At 41.1% G+C, this 14,739-nt stretch overlaps 2 protein-coding genes across 2 annotated transcripts in view; both read right to left on the bottom strand.

Annotated features, from left to right (window-relative positions):
- Positions 1-8,846, bottom strand: part of HEPHL1 (hephaestin like 1) — a 53,611-nt gene extending 44,765 nt beyond the window's left edge. Inside the window, exons 1-4 of the mRNA XM_087937019.1 lie at positions 8,646-8,846; positions 6,188-6,432; positions 3,685-3,897; positions 1,338-1,517 (exon numbers count right to left, since the gene is read on the bottom strand). Of these exons, the coding sequence (XP_087793145.1) occupies positions 1,338-1,517; positions 3,685-3,897; positions 6,188-6,432; positions 8,646-8,815 (808 nt within the window). The 5' untranslated portion in view covers positions 8,816-8,846. The remainder of the gene's footprint in view (positions 1-1,337; positions 1,518-3,684; positions 3,898-6,187; positions 6,433-8,645) is intronic.
- A 4,876-nt stretch (positions 8,847-13,722) lies between these two features.
- Positions 13,723-14,523, bottom strand: LOC113440402 (uncharacterized). Its single transcript, XM_026706775.2, has one exon. The coding sequence runs from the start codon at positions 14,521-14,523 to the stop codon at positions 13,723-13,725; it is 801 nt and encodes a 266-aa protein (XP_026562560.2).
- Between the last annotated feature and the right edge of the window lie 216 nt (positions 14,524-14,739).

The following is a 14,739-nucleotide window of genomic DNA, read 5'->3' as shown; positions in this document are numbered from 1 at the left end:
TCAGGGTGATATGATAGTAGTAGTCTTTCAATATTTGAGGGGCTGCCACAAAGAAGAAGGAGTCAGACTATTCTCAAAGCACCAGAAGGCAGGATAAGAAGCAATGGATGGAAGCTAATCAGGGAGAGAACCAGAGCTGGTATTCAGCAGGTTCTGACCAGTTCTGGAGAACTGGTAGTGGAAATTTTGAGTAGTTTAGAGAACCAGCAAATACCACCTCTGGCTGGCTCTGCCCCCATCTATTCTCTGCCTCCTGAGTCCCAGCTGATCGGCTGGGTCTCCTTTTGTTGTCCTGCACAGGAGAACAGAGCTGGAAAGCAGGTTAGTGGGGTGGGGAGGGAATGGGGATTTTGCAGTAACCTTCCCTCAGGAGTGGGATGGGAATGGAGATTTTATAGTATCCTCCCCCTGTCACTCCCACCAAGCAATGCCTACAGAACCGATAGTAAAAAAAAATTGAAACCCATTATTGGAGAGAACCAGCCTAGATATAAAGAGAAATTTCATGACAGTTAGACTAGAGTAGAGAACTTCTAAAGTCCATTTCAACTCTTTTATTCCACTTTTCTGCACCATGTCATTCTTAGGAGAGTAACAGGGAATTCCAGACTAAAATGCTATTCCCACTGTTTATTTGTGGCTAATCAAAACAAAATTCTAAGGCCATAAATGGTCCTGCCCATATTTACTGGTTATTGAATTAATGGAACCTAATCAGACATCAAATTGAGGACCTGTATACTGCACGAGTCAAAAAGAGGGCTGTGAAAATATTTACAGATCCCTCACATCCTGGACATAAACAGTTTCAACTCCTACCCTCAAAACGATGCTATAGAGCACTGCACACCAGAACAACTAGACACAAGGACAGTTTTTTCCTGAATGCCATCACTCTGCTAAACAAATAATACCTTCAACACTGTCCAACTATTTACTAAGTCTGCATTACTACTAATTATCACTATTAAACCTCCCACCCTTCCTTTCACCCATCTCCTCTCACTTATGACCGTATGACTGTAACCTTGTTGCTGGTATATCCTAACAATTTTTATTGACTGTTTCCTAGTATGATTTGATTGCTTATTGTACTCTATGACTATTAAAAAACGTTGTACCTTATGATTCTTGACTCTTGATGAATGTATCTTTTCTTTTATGTACACTGAGAGGGTATGCACCAAGACAAATTCCTTGTGTATCCAATCACACTTGTTCAATAAACTATTCTATTCTAGTCTAGTCTAGTCTAGTCTTTCAAGTTTCTTACTTTAAAAAAGTCATGGCTGCAAAAACACCATCTTACAATAGCAACAGTTATGGCAACAACTTACATAGCATCATATTGCTGAACTGAAAATCTTCATCCTGTTTATTGACTGTACTAGGATCTAAGCAAAAAGTGTTTATATTCTCATCCAGGTACCAGCTGATATTTTCATCTATGTTGCTGAACATCAGGGCAAAACCTTTGTACTTGTCTGCCAGTGAAGTCGAAGTACTGTCTAAAAAACCTTTAAAAAGAAATTGAGAAAACCATCTTAAGGAAATGTATTTGGAACATGCTCAAATCTGCAAAAATTCTTACTCTGAAACCAACCCCAAGTTAGAAATAATGTACTGAAGAATCAGCAATACAGCACACCAGAGGTGGTGTTCAGTAGATTCTGACCAGTTCTGGAGAAATTGGTAGTGGAAACTTTGAGTAGTTCAGAGAACCGGCAAATACCACCTCTGACTGGCCCCGCTCCCATCTATTCTCTGCCTCCTGAGTCCCAGCTGATTGGCTGGGTCTTCTTTTGTTGCCTTGCACAGGAGAACGGAGCTGGAAAGCAGGTTAGTGGGGTAGGGAGGGAATGGAGATTTTACAGTATCCTTCCCCTGCCACGCCCACAGAACCGGTAGTAAAAAAAATTAAATCCCACCACTGCAACACACACAGATACCAGGCATCTGGGACACCCCAAAATCATTTTTTTTTAAAGAACAAAATAGTGTCAAAACCTTGCAAGGTTACCAGATTTCGTGCAATGTTGAAATCTGGGAGCTTGCAAGATTTCAGGTAACCATACTATAATTCCAACAATGTGCACTTTGCAATGTGCAAGTTCTCATATACATTTAAGGCTGAGATTGTTGAATTCTTACCAGGGAATTTTCAAGACGGCATTTATTTTAATGTCTTGTTCCCTATATCAATTCAGGGACATTTGGTTCTGAAGACACATAGCCTACATACTTAGTCCTCGATTTACACTGAAATCACAGATTTTTTCACAAGACGAATTCCAGGCTATTCTGACTACTGAAAGATTAGCAAGATACTTCGTGGTGGGGTGGGGTGGGGAGATTTTTATGAGTCTGAATGTATTGGCATAGTAAATGTTTGTAACCAATTTTTATAATTATGAACGAAAATTTTGTCAATGAGCAGATTTTTAAAGGGACATTCAAGTGTTTTGGTATGGCAATCACCATAGCAATAATCACTAAGATACCACAGTTTATGCTTATAATCTTTCAACTTCAGTTTTTAATTTTCATACTTTCTGATCTTCTTCAATTCTTTGTCTTCTATTATTGCTGGTATTGCCATGTTATCCATACTTTTTTTTCTTTTCAAACATATTTACATTTGTTATGTTATAAGCTAAGACTTATATACGTATTTTGTATGCATACCATTTGTATTAAGAAATCCCACTGCTCATTTTCAACGACTTTTTCAATTCTCTGTTCTCACCAACTTTTTGTTCCTGGCACATGACTATTTAAAGATGTTCTATTCAATAATTTTGATGACTTTGTTATATTCTGGTTTATAATCAGGCCTCCCGAGGTCAAATACAATCCTGATCCGGCCCTCAGTGAAGCTGAGTTTGACACCCCTACCCATTACCATTTCAGACAAGTGGTTGTCCAACCCAGGGATGGGCTTCAAAAATTTTAGCAAAGGGTTCTCTGCCTGGTTGCTGGGTGGCTGTGGCCATGGTGGGCGTGACCTAGTCGGCCTCCTGCACCACAGGGGGGTTGTTTTTGCCCTCCCTGGGCTCCAGAGGCTTTCTTTGAGATGGTGAAAATGGCCTCCTCGGGCTCTGGAAGCGGGGAACAGGCCCATTTCCAGTCTTTCTCCTACAAGAAGGCAATTTTCAGACAGTTCATGGACGATTCCTACTCTCACGAGGTTGCCAAACCATCATGGCTGGGTCTACTCGGGCCAGAGCTGAAGGCTGAAGAAAAGGACACCTTTATTATTCATTTTAAAAACTTTGCTTCCCGGCCATATTCCGTCCATCTGCATAGAGTCTTCTATAAGAAGTGGGATTTGGGGATTCTCCGAAATACACAGAATCTTAGCTAGGGGCTTTCCCGAACCCCTGTGAACCCCCAGAAGCTTATCCCTGGTCCAATCTCTTCTTTAAAATTATCCACAATTTCTGAAAGCAAGCCTTTGCATTGATGAATTGTTCTAACAGGATGGATGTATTGCCAGGATGGTTCGAACAATGCCAGGTATTTTGACACTACAACAATCTATTGTCCAGTTGCCATGATTTAAGAAGCTTTTTAAATATATTGGCCTGGATGATTGAGTCTTCACTGGCACATTTTGATACTAAACCGTTTAGGACCTCAACAACCAATTCTGCATTACCAAATACTAAATTGTAAATTCCATACCTTTCTTACAAACCAGCAAAGGTCCAATTAACCCACTGCTGATATCTTTTGGGGATTTGATGTGTGAATGGTAAATCCAGGTCAGGCATGGTGAATCAGCTGGAGTAGGTGCAAAATTATCCATAATTGGCCATGTGTATGTATAGTTGGTTCCAGGGAGAACAAAGTCATCTTCTTTGCTTTTTCCACTTGTTCCATCAGGATAAAGAGCCCCTGGAGCAGAGAAGGAAAGAAAACTGTCTGAATTCCTAATATTTTCTTTTAACTCTGTCATAGTATTTTTTTTCTGTCTCCAAAATTCAAAGTTGCTCCTGGTTTCTTATGCCATTTAGAAAAAAGAGAGGTGTGAAAGGAAGAAATTTCCCCCCTGAAACACAGTGTGGGAAGCATCCCCTCAGAAGAATGAAATATTTTGGGAAATATTAAAAAAGGAAGAATATTATATTTCTCTAAAGGAGAAATCGATAAACATGTTTTTAGAGGCAGAAAGCATCCCCCAGTCTTTCTTAAAAGCCCAATGAAGATGCCAGCACTTAAGGAGAGCTTATTGAAAGAGGAAACAAACTATCTAGATGGCCCCATTCATAAGCAAAGCAAATACTGCAGGCAGAAGATATTTTGAAACTCCTTGTAGCAAAGTTTGACAGCTAACAAAAGCAGAATGGTAGGATTAGTACAGCAACCCCTCACCAAAAATCCAACACAGGACAAAGGCCAATTAGCCACAATAGGAATACCCTTTCAGAACACAAGCCCCTTCATTGCACAACCTGCCCCCAGCAGCATTTCAGGACCTGTATAAAAATCCTGGCACTCATCTAGCTAGTTGTTCAGCTGTCCCAGAAACTGCATGCTGTCTTTGTGTGTGATTCTGTTCATCATTAAACTTTCTTACCAATCAGCCTCCATTTTATTTTATTCCTGGCTTGTACCTGAACCAGGTGGATTTTTCTTCCAACAACAGGTGGACCTTGCTTATCGACCGGTAATTGGGATCAGAATATGGTTGCTAAGCAACACGGTTATGCAATACTGTGTCACGTGGTTGCGTTCCAACGGTCCAACAGTTCCAACTGCTATTGTTAGGCGAATCCTTGCAGTCCGTTGTCCTGCAGCCATATACTTGTCATTTATGACCTCCTGCTGGCTTTTCCCCTTGACTTTGCTTGCCAGAAACTGGCAGTGCAGATGATCACAGGACATTGCAACATCAATCATTTGGAGCTATTTGCTGAATGATGACTTTTTTTTTTTTGGAATGAACTCTTTGGAATTACCTAGATAGTCATTGTGAGAATCAGAGCTTTGGACTGATCCAAAATATGGCCCAACACGTCAAGCAGATGTAGGAAATTAGCACCCACCCCTCTCCTAGAAAAATGAAATATCCTAGGAAATATTAAAAAGGCAGAATATTTCCCCCAAAAAGAGAAGTAGAAACTCAGAAGCAGAAAATTACCTCAGAGAGGCAGAAGCTCCCCACTCCCCCCTTTGTTAATGGGCGGGCCATTAAAGCCTGGGTCAGAGTATTCTACATAACAAAGGCCTCTACCATCTCACCACCTGGCTGGGAAGATTGCATCAGCCAGCACTCAGGTGAAGCCATGGGATCCAGACAAAGTTAGCTAAGCCCCCGCCCCTGGGAATTGACAGCCAATGGGATACATTTCTTACCTACGAACAGGAAACACTAAAGTAGGGCCCAACAGAGGGTATATAACTAAGAGTCTCTCAGCATATCAGCCCTTCTTTTTTTTCCACCCAACATCTTGAAGCATGTGATCGTCCTTTTCACTTTGGAGCTCCAAGCCACGTGGTTCTGTCCACCATTAAACCATCTTTCCAAACAGCCTCCATGCTTCCAGTGTCTTTTTCCCCCACAAGGAAGTGAACGTAGAAGAATATTTCTTCCAATACAGGGGTGGACTGCTGGGGGTTCGCAGGGGTTCGGGAGAGCCCCTAGCTAAGATTTTCTGCAGTTCGGAGAATCCCCAAATCCCACTCCTGGCTGGCCCCGCCCCACCCCTCCCAGGAGTCCCCATGCAGCCCGTTTTGGATGCAGGTGAGTGCATGGTGTGTACAGGGGCGAAAAAGGGCCTCCCAGAAGTTCGGGATGGCCGGAAATGGGCCCAGAGAGCCTCCGGAGCCCCTGGAGGCCATTTTTGCCCTCCCGGAGGCTCAAGGCAAGCCTCTGGAGCCCGGGGAGGTCAAAAAGCCCCTGCCCTGTGATACAGGAGGCTGACTAAGCCACGCCCACCATAGACACACCCACCCAGCAACCGGGCAAAGAACCTTTTGATAACATTTTTGAAGCTCACCCCTGACGTCAAGGGATATTTTTATATATCTCAGCAGACTAACTGAGGCGTGAAGGACAGCCCTGAACCCAGCCCATTTCAGGCCTAATTCCAGCACACTGTTGCAACCACCAGAGTCCAACTAACAGTATTATTGGAGAATAACATCTGAAACAGGAAGGCGGAAAAGAAGTTATTTGATTTACCTTCAGAGTCCTTCTTGTAGAAGACTCCATGCGGATGGACGGAATATGGCCGGGAAGCAAAGTTTTTAAAATGAATAATAAAGGTGTCCTCTACTTCAGCCTTCAGCTCTGGCCCGAGTAGACCCAGCCATGATGGTTTGGCAACCTCGTGAGAGTAGGAATCGTCCGTGAACTGTCTGAAAATTGCCTTCTTGTAAACTCGTCCAATCCTGTTAGGTCCCCTTGTCATGGTAACATTTGCGTCCCTACAATGAAAGGTGGGAAAACCTATTTGCAGCTGAGGTTTCTATCGTTATAGAACAAGGGTCCCCAAACTTGGCAACTTTAAGACTTGTGGACTTCGACTCCCAGAATTCTGGGAGTCGAAGTCCACAAGTCTGAATGTTGCTAAGTTTGCGGACCCCTGCTATAGAAGATTAAAGTTCAAATATAGATAGTCCTTGACTTACAACAGTTTCATTTAGTGACTGTTAAAAATAACAACGGCGCTGGAAAAAGTGACTTATGGCTTTTTTTCACACAAACGTAGCAGCATCCCCATGGTCACATCAGGGGTGGGATTCTACCGGTTCTATCCGGTTCGATAGAAACTCTTGTTAACTTTCTAAGTAGTTCGGAGAACGGGTAGTTAGAAGCAATCTCCATTTGTTTTTATCATCCTTATTACATTCTTGGCAGAAAGCCTAGATTTCCTGTCTCCAGAGCTTCTGAGGCTTTCTCAAAGGGGAAGGCTTGTTTTAAGATTTTTACACTGCTGTTGGGAGGTAATACTTCCCGGGACAATCATCATTTTGAAGAAATAATTGTATAATGAAGCAAAGTGACAGGAAACCAAGATGAGTGACATTTAGCAAGGCTTCTAAATGTCTTTAGCAAGACATTTAGCAAGGATTGACATTCAAATGTGAGTTTACATACTCTTTCTGAGTTTTGGTCTAAAACTGTTTTTTGGTGAAGGTTAATTCTGTGCTTGGTGAAGTTTAATCTTGTGTTAATTGATGGGATAACTTTCCCTATTCAGCTTCAACAAGCAACAGCAACTGTTGTGATTTAATTATTTGTATTGTTTGAATACATTATTTGAATTTTTTCTTGCCTCATGGTTTCTTTTTCTATTTGGGGAGGTGGGGTCTTCCTTCACTGCTTTAATACTATCTGGCACTGTCCTTTTGGGGTATACTTCCAAGAGGCAGGATGCAAGCTTGGCACTGATTTTTTTACTGTCTTTTGGGGGGCATGTGACCTTTCCTTAAATCTGGGTGATTTCCTTAGGATATCTTGTGAGGTGAGTGAGACCAACTAGTATTTTTAAGTGTTCAAATGGATCTAAGGATTGCTTTTCCTGGGTCTGCTTTTTCTGGCGAGCTTAAATGATCTTTCTGCTAAAGGGTTTCACGTTATGAGCAAGAGTTGGCTGCTTGATAATTATCACTGCATTTTCAATATTTTCATTCCTCAAGGTGCTCTGGCACCCTGACTGGTTTGTAACTCTGGCAGGTATTTTTAATCTAATGATTGGTATTTAGGGCAGCTTTTTGCAAGCAAAGAAGCTTTTTGTATTTTTGTACAGGTAATCCTTACAACAGTTCGTTTAGTGACCATTCAAAGTTACAATGGCACTGAAAAAAGTGACTTATGACCATTTTTCACACTTATGACCATTGCAGCATCCCCACTGTCATGAGGGGCCAGGCGAGGAGAAGCGCCCCTTGACATGAGTGATGTCGAGTTGGCCACGCCCAACCAGACACAGGACCACCAAGCCACCCCCATCAACTAAGCCACATCCACAGAACCAGTTGTTAAGAAAACTGAATCCCACCCCGGGTCACATGATCAAAATTCAGACACTGGGCAAATGACTCATATATATGATGGTTGCAGAGTCATGTGATCAAACTTCAGTGTTAGAGTATTCACAACTTCTGGAGGCAAGTTGTTCCATTGATTAATTGTTCTAACTGTCAGGAAATTTCTCCTTAGTTCTAAGTTGCTTCTCTCCTTGGTTAGTTTCCACCCATTGCTTCTTGTCCTGCCCTCAGGTGCTTTGGAGAATAGCTTGACTCCCTCTTCTTTGTGGCAACCCCTCAAATACTGGAATACTGCTATCATGTCACCCCTAGTTCTTTTTTTCATTAAACTAGACATACCCAATTCCAGCAACTGTTCTTTATGTTTTAGCCTCCAGTCCCCTAATCATATTTGTTTCTCTCCTCTGTACTCTTTACACACACACACACACACACACACACACACACACACACACACCAAAACAATCTCAAGATGAATATTAAGGCTGCTGTCAAAATTGCCTGGATGTACATTTGAAATGATAGCAAGCCAACAATTTTGAGGCCAGCATCTGCATCTGAGTGGCAAACACAATTTAAACAAAGGGACGAAATAATTTCAGACTAAATCTTTGCCGTGCAACCAAAGAAATCCGGATTTGACTTACTTATCTTCTGTGAGCTTTTGTCCCGTGATCTGATTCTTCCCGCTGGGTGCATAATCCCAATATTCTTCCACAGCTCCAATATAGTAGATTCTGGTAGCAGCTTGGACTAAGATTAAAAACTGCAGGATTATACTGATTAAAATGCAAGCGAGGAGTTTTACAGAAGCCATGTGGGTGCGATTTAAGCGCGAGCCAAGTCCAAGCTGGAGGCAGCAAAAGCACCCTCACCTCTCCTGCTTATAAAATTTCCAGCTGGTCAGGCAGGATGAAGTGGGATGCTCCTCCCACCATCAATTTTGGGTTGATGAAAACTTAAGCAAGCAGAGGGAAGCTCGGTGTGGTGTGGACTAATCTTGATAATGGGCTTCTTGCCAAGCAGAGCTATAAACATAACATTCTTGTATTATCCTTATGAACCTCTTTCAGATTTTCCTCTTTTTTTTTCAGGTTTCTCTTTGTTTTTAGCAACAAAATACGGTCCCTGTGTCTTTAAGTGTGATTATGAATTGTCTTTTCTGTTTCCTAAGAAGCAAAAACTTAATAATTGTAAGCAAATGTAAATAATCGTTTTTGTGTGAACATTTTCTGGCATCCAACATTTTAAAAAATGCTAAATTAGGCACTGATTAAAAGGAGTAGAATTTGTCTAATACAATATTAAGGAGTAGCAATGGATGGTAACTATCAAGGAGGGAAGAAACCTAGAATTAAAGAGAAATTTCCTGACAGTTAGAATAATTAATCAGTGGAATGACTTGCCTCTAGAAGTGGTGGGTACTTCAACACTGGAAGTGTTTAAGACAAGATTGGACAATCGTTTGTCTGAAACGGTTTGAGCAGAAGTGGGATTCTACCAGTTCGCACCTATTCACTAGAACCAGTTGTTAACATTCTAAACAGTTTGGAGAACCGGTTATTACAAGAAATTACTGGCCTAATCCTGTAAGGAAGGCAGGAAGGAAACATTCTGGTGTTGCTTAAAGAAACTGCCTCTCCGTTAACTTTATTACATTCTTGGCAGGACTAGATTTCCTGTCTCTGGGTCTCTGGAGTTTTTTTCCCTTCATTTGCTGGTATTTTGCTTGTGTGGAGTGGCCATTCAAAGTTACAATGGCACTGAAAAAAAGTGACTTATGACCATTTTTCACACTTACAACTGTTGCAGCATCCCCACAGTCATGAGAGGCCAGGTGAGGAGATGTGTGCCTCGATGTGAGTGATATTGAATTGGCCACGGCCAGCCAATAACATGACCACCAAGCCACGCCCACCAAATAAGCCACACCCACAGAACCAGTTGTTTAAAAAATTTGAATCCCACCCCTGGGTTTTAGGTTTCCTGCCTAAGCAGGGGGTTGGACTAGAAGACCTCCAAGGTACCTTCCAACTCTTATTCTGTTAAGACTTCCAGGCTTCCTGTACAAAATGGACTTTATGGTCCTGACTAAAATGAAGAATTGTCTTGCTTGTACTTTCAGGTGATTTGCCATTCTTCAGTCCCTGGTGAGTAATCTAATAGCCTTAGACTTAGAATAACTTGTCACCTTGAATGTACACAAATTGGCACATATTAAAATGAAATTTCGTTGCATTCAGCTCTCAAAGGGTCACCACCTCCAATATACACTACATAAACAAGACAAAATAAATAAATATAAAATTATGCATATATCCACATATATGACGCAGAGAAACAGAGAAACATGGCTAATGCAACATGGCTAATGTGACTAATGCAACAGTATTAGTATAATAAGATCAGTATAAGTAGTTTTTGACTTACAACCATTCACTTCTTGGGTGAGAAACAAAACGTTTTCAAGGGGGAAAAAAAACCAAGAAAGTTCAGTTGCCTTTTGAAATGCACCTTTGGGATACTTTGTTGGATGTTTCCAATATATGTTTGATGTATGGTAGTATTAGCCTTCTAATAGGATAATACGATTTGATTATGCTTCAGAACTGAAGAAGTTTCTTGGATGAGAAGCAAAATGTCTTCAAAGAAAAACAAATTCCAGTTGCCTTTTGAAAAAGCGTCTTTGGGACAGCACAATTATTTGCATTCTCTCTCTCATCCAGCAATAACATGCAAACTCAAAAATAGCATCAAAAGAAGTTCAAAAATATATCTTGTTAACCAACAAGATTGAGGCAGCACAAAAACTTGTTAAGTAGAGAAAACGTTCTTCAACGCTTGGAAGAATAAGGAAGAAAACCTGAAGGTTCTTTTGGAAGATCAGAAAATGCAAAGATATATTTTGCCCCATATGCATTTCAAAATCAACTTCATATACAATGAGACTCCCAGTTAATGGACTTCAAATGCAATAGACCAAATTCAGACTTCAATCCTCAAATAATGGACAAGTCAATTGTTTCAATGTCAATCTGGACATCTTGGTATATTTTATATCATAAGGCTTAAGTTTAATCAGCATGTTTAATTCAATTGCCTCACGTTTTCATACATTGACACAAATTATATTTTTTTTTAAATGTCAATGACACCATGAGACCAATAGCACATGTTGACATAGTTATGTCAGATTGGTAGGCACTAATTTAATGGAACTCCTTTAACAGTACATGAAATCATGTTTTGGTCTTAATTTAATCGCTCTTTTGACAGGCACAAATATGCTGATATGCACATGATGAAAGTGCATTTTGATTTTCATCCTTGCATGAAATTAGATACAATTTTACACACAGATTTCATGTGAATCATGAGGCACAGTTTTACAATTCTTTCCATTCTTTTTTGTTCATTCTATTAGTTTCACTTTTTCCACTCCAGCATCCCTACTCCGCATTGAGAGTTCTGCAAGCCAACAGGACAGACATAGACTTTAGAGAGTAATTAGGAGTGCAAAAAAAACAATTACTGCCAACCTGCCTTCCACTGACAACCTGTATACTGCACGAGTCAAAAAGAGAACTGTGAAAATATTTACAGACCCCTCACATCCCAGACATAAACTGTTTCAACTCTTTCCCTCAAAACTACACTATAGAGCACTGCACATCAGAACAACTAGACACAAGGAGAGTTTTTTCCCAAACGCCATCACTCTACTAAACAAATAATTCCCTCAACACTGTCCAACTATTTACTAAGTCTGCACTACTATTACTGTCAATCTTCCCATCCTTCCTTAACACCGATCCCCTCCCACTTATGACTGTATGACTGTAACTTTGTCACTTGTATCCTTACAATTTTATTGACTTGTTTCCTAGTATGATTTGATTACTTATTTGTACCCTATGACTATTATTAAGTGTTGTACTTTATGATTCTTGACGAATGTATCTTTTCTTTTATGTATACTGAGAGCATTTGCACCAAGACAAATTCCTTGTGTGTCCAATCCCACTTGGCCAATAAAGAATTCTCTTCTAATTATTGTGGATGACGATGTCAAAAGTGAATTGAACCTTGAAATAGATGGAGCTTTGATTACACTATCCCAGCTGCCATCTTGATTTTTTTTTTTTACCATACCCTGCAGATATTTCTGATTGCCAGGGTGGATATTGGCAAGTATTTCCAGTTCAGATTAGTACAGAAGTTGAACCAGACCTGCTAAACTTCTTCAAATATCCAGTCCCCATTAATGCTGTTATCTCGCAAAATTCCATTTCAACTCTAAATGATGTTGTCAGCTACCACTTTATGCTTGCTTGTGCTTAACTACTATTCAGTGACAGACTGCCATGAACTCTGCGGAGTGAGGAAATGTAATAGGGTTTGCCAGGCTTCGGTGACAGCAGGGATTCGCGTTTCTCCGCGATCCCTGCTGTGCTAGCTGTCTTGGTGCCTCCGATCCTGACGGATCTGGAGGATAAGGCTGCCCTGTTGGGGTAGCTGAAGATAGGGGGGATCTGGACAGGGATTGAGAGTATCGCAGACCCCCTCCCCAGCCGGCAATAACCCCCTTTTCTCAAGGCGGTGGAGCGGCGGTCTTAATGGCCACCACGAAGAAGCCGGCAACTGGATTAAGAATGTGCAGGAGGAAGAAGAAGGAAGTTTTAAAATGAAAGTTTTCTTGGCTGAACCGGGACTTTAAGGATATATCTAATACCTGGAAAATTACTATTTTTTTTTGGATGCTACAATGTCTCTAATGGAGGTTTTCAGCGGCAAAGGAAAGTGTTGAAAGAGAAAGTTACTCTCCCTCCCTTATGGAACTAACAAATGGACATGGAAAATCTGCTCTCTGACAGAAGGTAAAAATTTAAAGCCCTTTGTTACAAGTGGGAAGGGAGAGGCTTGGAAAAAAAAAATTATTTCAAGACTTTGTTGGAGGAGATGCTTTGAAGATAAAGAGATTAGAAGCAAACTGCAAAAAAGATTTAAAATACAGATTGGGTTTTTTTCCCTAATTGACTTTACCCCAGAAAGAGAAACTGTAAAAGGAAGAAGTTTGTGCTTTGCCTGGACTGTTTGATGACTTTGGGACTTTGGGATTTTGGGGAATTGTTTTAAGTTTGGAAATATTTGATTGGCTTAATAACAAGAGGATACAGAAAAAGAAGAAAAAAAAGTTTATAATGGCTCTACCTCTCGATGAACTAAAAAAACAATATCTAAAAATAAGGAAAGAAGGCAAGGACACTATGGGAGAAGCCCTTTGTTTTCTAGATATGGCGCTTGCTATGTGTCAGCAAATTAAACAACAGCTGGAAGAAGCGGAAGAAGAAGAAGCCATTTTTAATGAATTAAATAGTGTGATTAAGAAAGAAAGGAGAAAGGGAGAAGAGCTTTTGTTCTGTATCCCATGAGAATCAGGACTGCTCACCAAGACTTGCTTTGGAGCATATTTGCTGCCGTGCTAGGAAAGTTGCACGAGGAAAACATGCAGGATTCATCATTACTATTTTTATTTTTGGCTTTCTTTAACTAAGCAAAAGCTAATAGAAGGAAATAAAACAATAGAAAAAAGTAGAGATATATACAAATAAAAAATAGGCACATGCACAAATACACCCACCCACTTCTACATATATATATATATACTGTACATATACTGTACAAGGGTTCTTCAAATATACAACACGGGATTCCTTTTGCTTGTCAAAACGGTAAAAGGCCGTCATTTCTCCACTCAAGATAAAGGGAGAAACGGTGCACAAGTCTGTCGATGCTCTGGTCACTGAGGAGCACCAAAAGTGAGTCAGAGATGAATAGCGGATTAATAAAGCGAGTGTACACCAAGACAAGGCCAAGGAATAGAGAGCAGCCAAACAGGAACATCATCAGAATTTTGGCTACCATCCATAACCAATGAAGAACCTTCCTTTCCTTTGACCTGTCCCGCACCAGCCTGGCCTCCACTTGTTCATGCATCAATATGCTCGTCGGCCTCTGTTTCTCCTGATCCTGCCGCATCAACATGGCCTGCTGGACACAGAGGTCCTGTTGGTTCTGCAGCTCTTTGATGTGCTTCTTCCTGTTTTCTCTGACTGCCTGAAGATTTGTGACTTTCTCCTTCAGTTGGCTCAAATGGATTCTCTCCACATGGTAGCTGTGCTCCATCTTAGCCAGTTTATCCTCCAGGCTGTGCAGGTACTTCTGAACCTCCGACGGAAGATTCCGCATCTCTTCGAGGTTATTCTCTTCGGCGGGCTTGTCGTCTTTGAAGAAGGCCACTTGGCTGGTGGCTTCGTGCATCTCCTCATTGAGCTCCTCGTTGGTTTTCACCAAAGACTTGTTCTGCAGCGCCAATTCTTGGATCACCGTGTTGGCGTGCTCCAACCTTTCTCTGATGTCCTCCACAGTTTTCTGCAGGTGTTCTATGGTGGACTTAAGGCAATCCACTGTGTCCCGGAGAGACTTCTGCTGCTCCTTGATGCAGTTTTTGTCTTGGAGAAACATATGGTTCTCAGCGTCCAAGCAGGCTAAAGTCCCCCTTAGTTCCTCTATCTGGAGACGGAGGCTTTTGTTAGTCGCTGAGAGATCTTCCAGGGGTTCTGTCTGCTTTCGAGTTTTTTTCAAGATGCTGGGCTGTTTGAGAAATGGAGAGACAGTCACACCTTCTCCTCAGTTCAGGGGTGATTTTGCTAACTTATTTTGGGCCATTCTCTCTCTCTC

This window comes from Pseudonaja textilis, chromosome 7, assembly GCF_049901715.1.
Source record: "Pseudonaja textilis isolate UNSWEBS1 chromosome 7, rPseTex1.2, whole genome shotgun sequence".
In the NCBI taxonomy this organism is placed as follows: domain Eukaryota; kingdom Metazoa; phylum Chordata; class Lepidosauria; order Squamata; family Elapidae; genus Pseudonaja; species Pseudonaja textilis.
The sequence above is the reverse complement of the archived record's forward strand: the minus strand, read 5'-3'. Positions and strand labels throughout refer to the sequence as shown.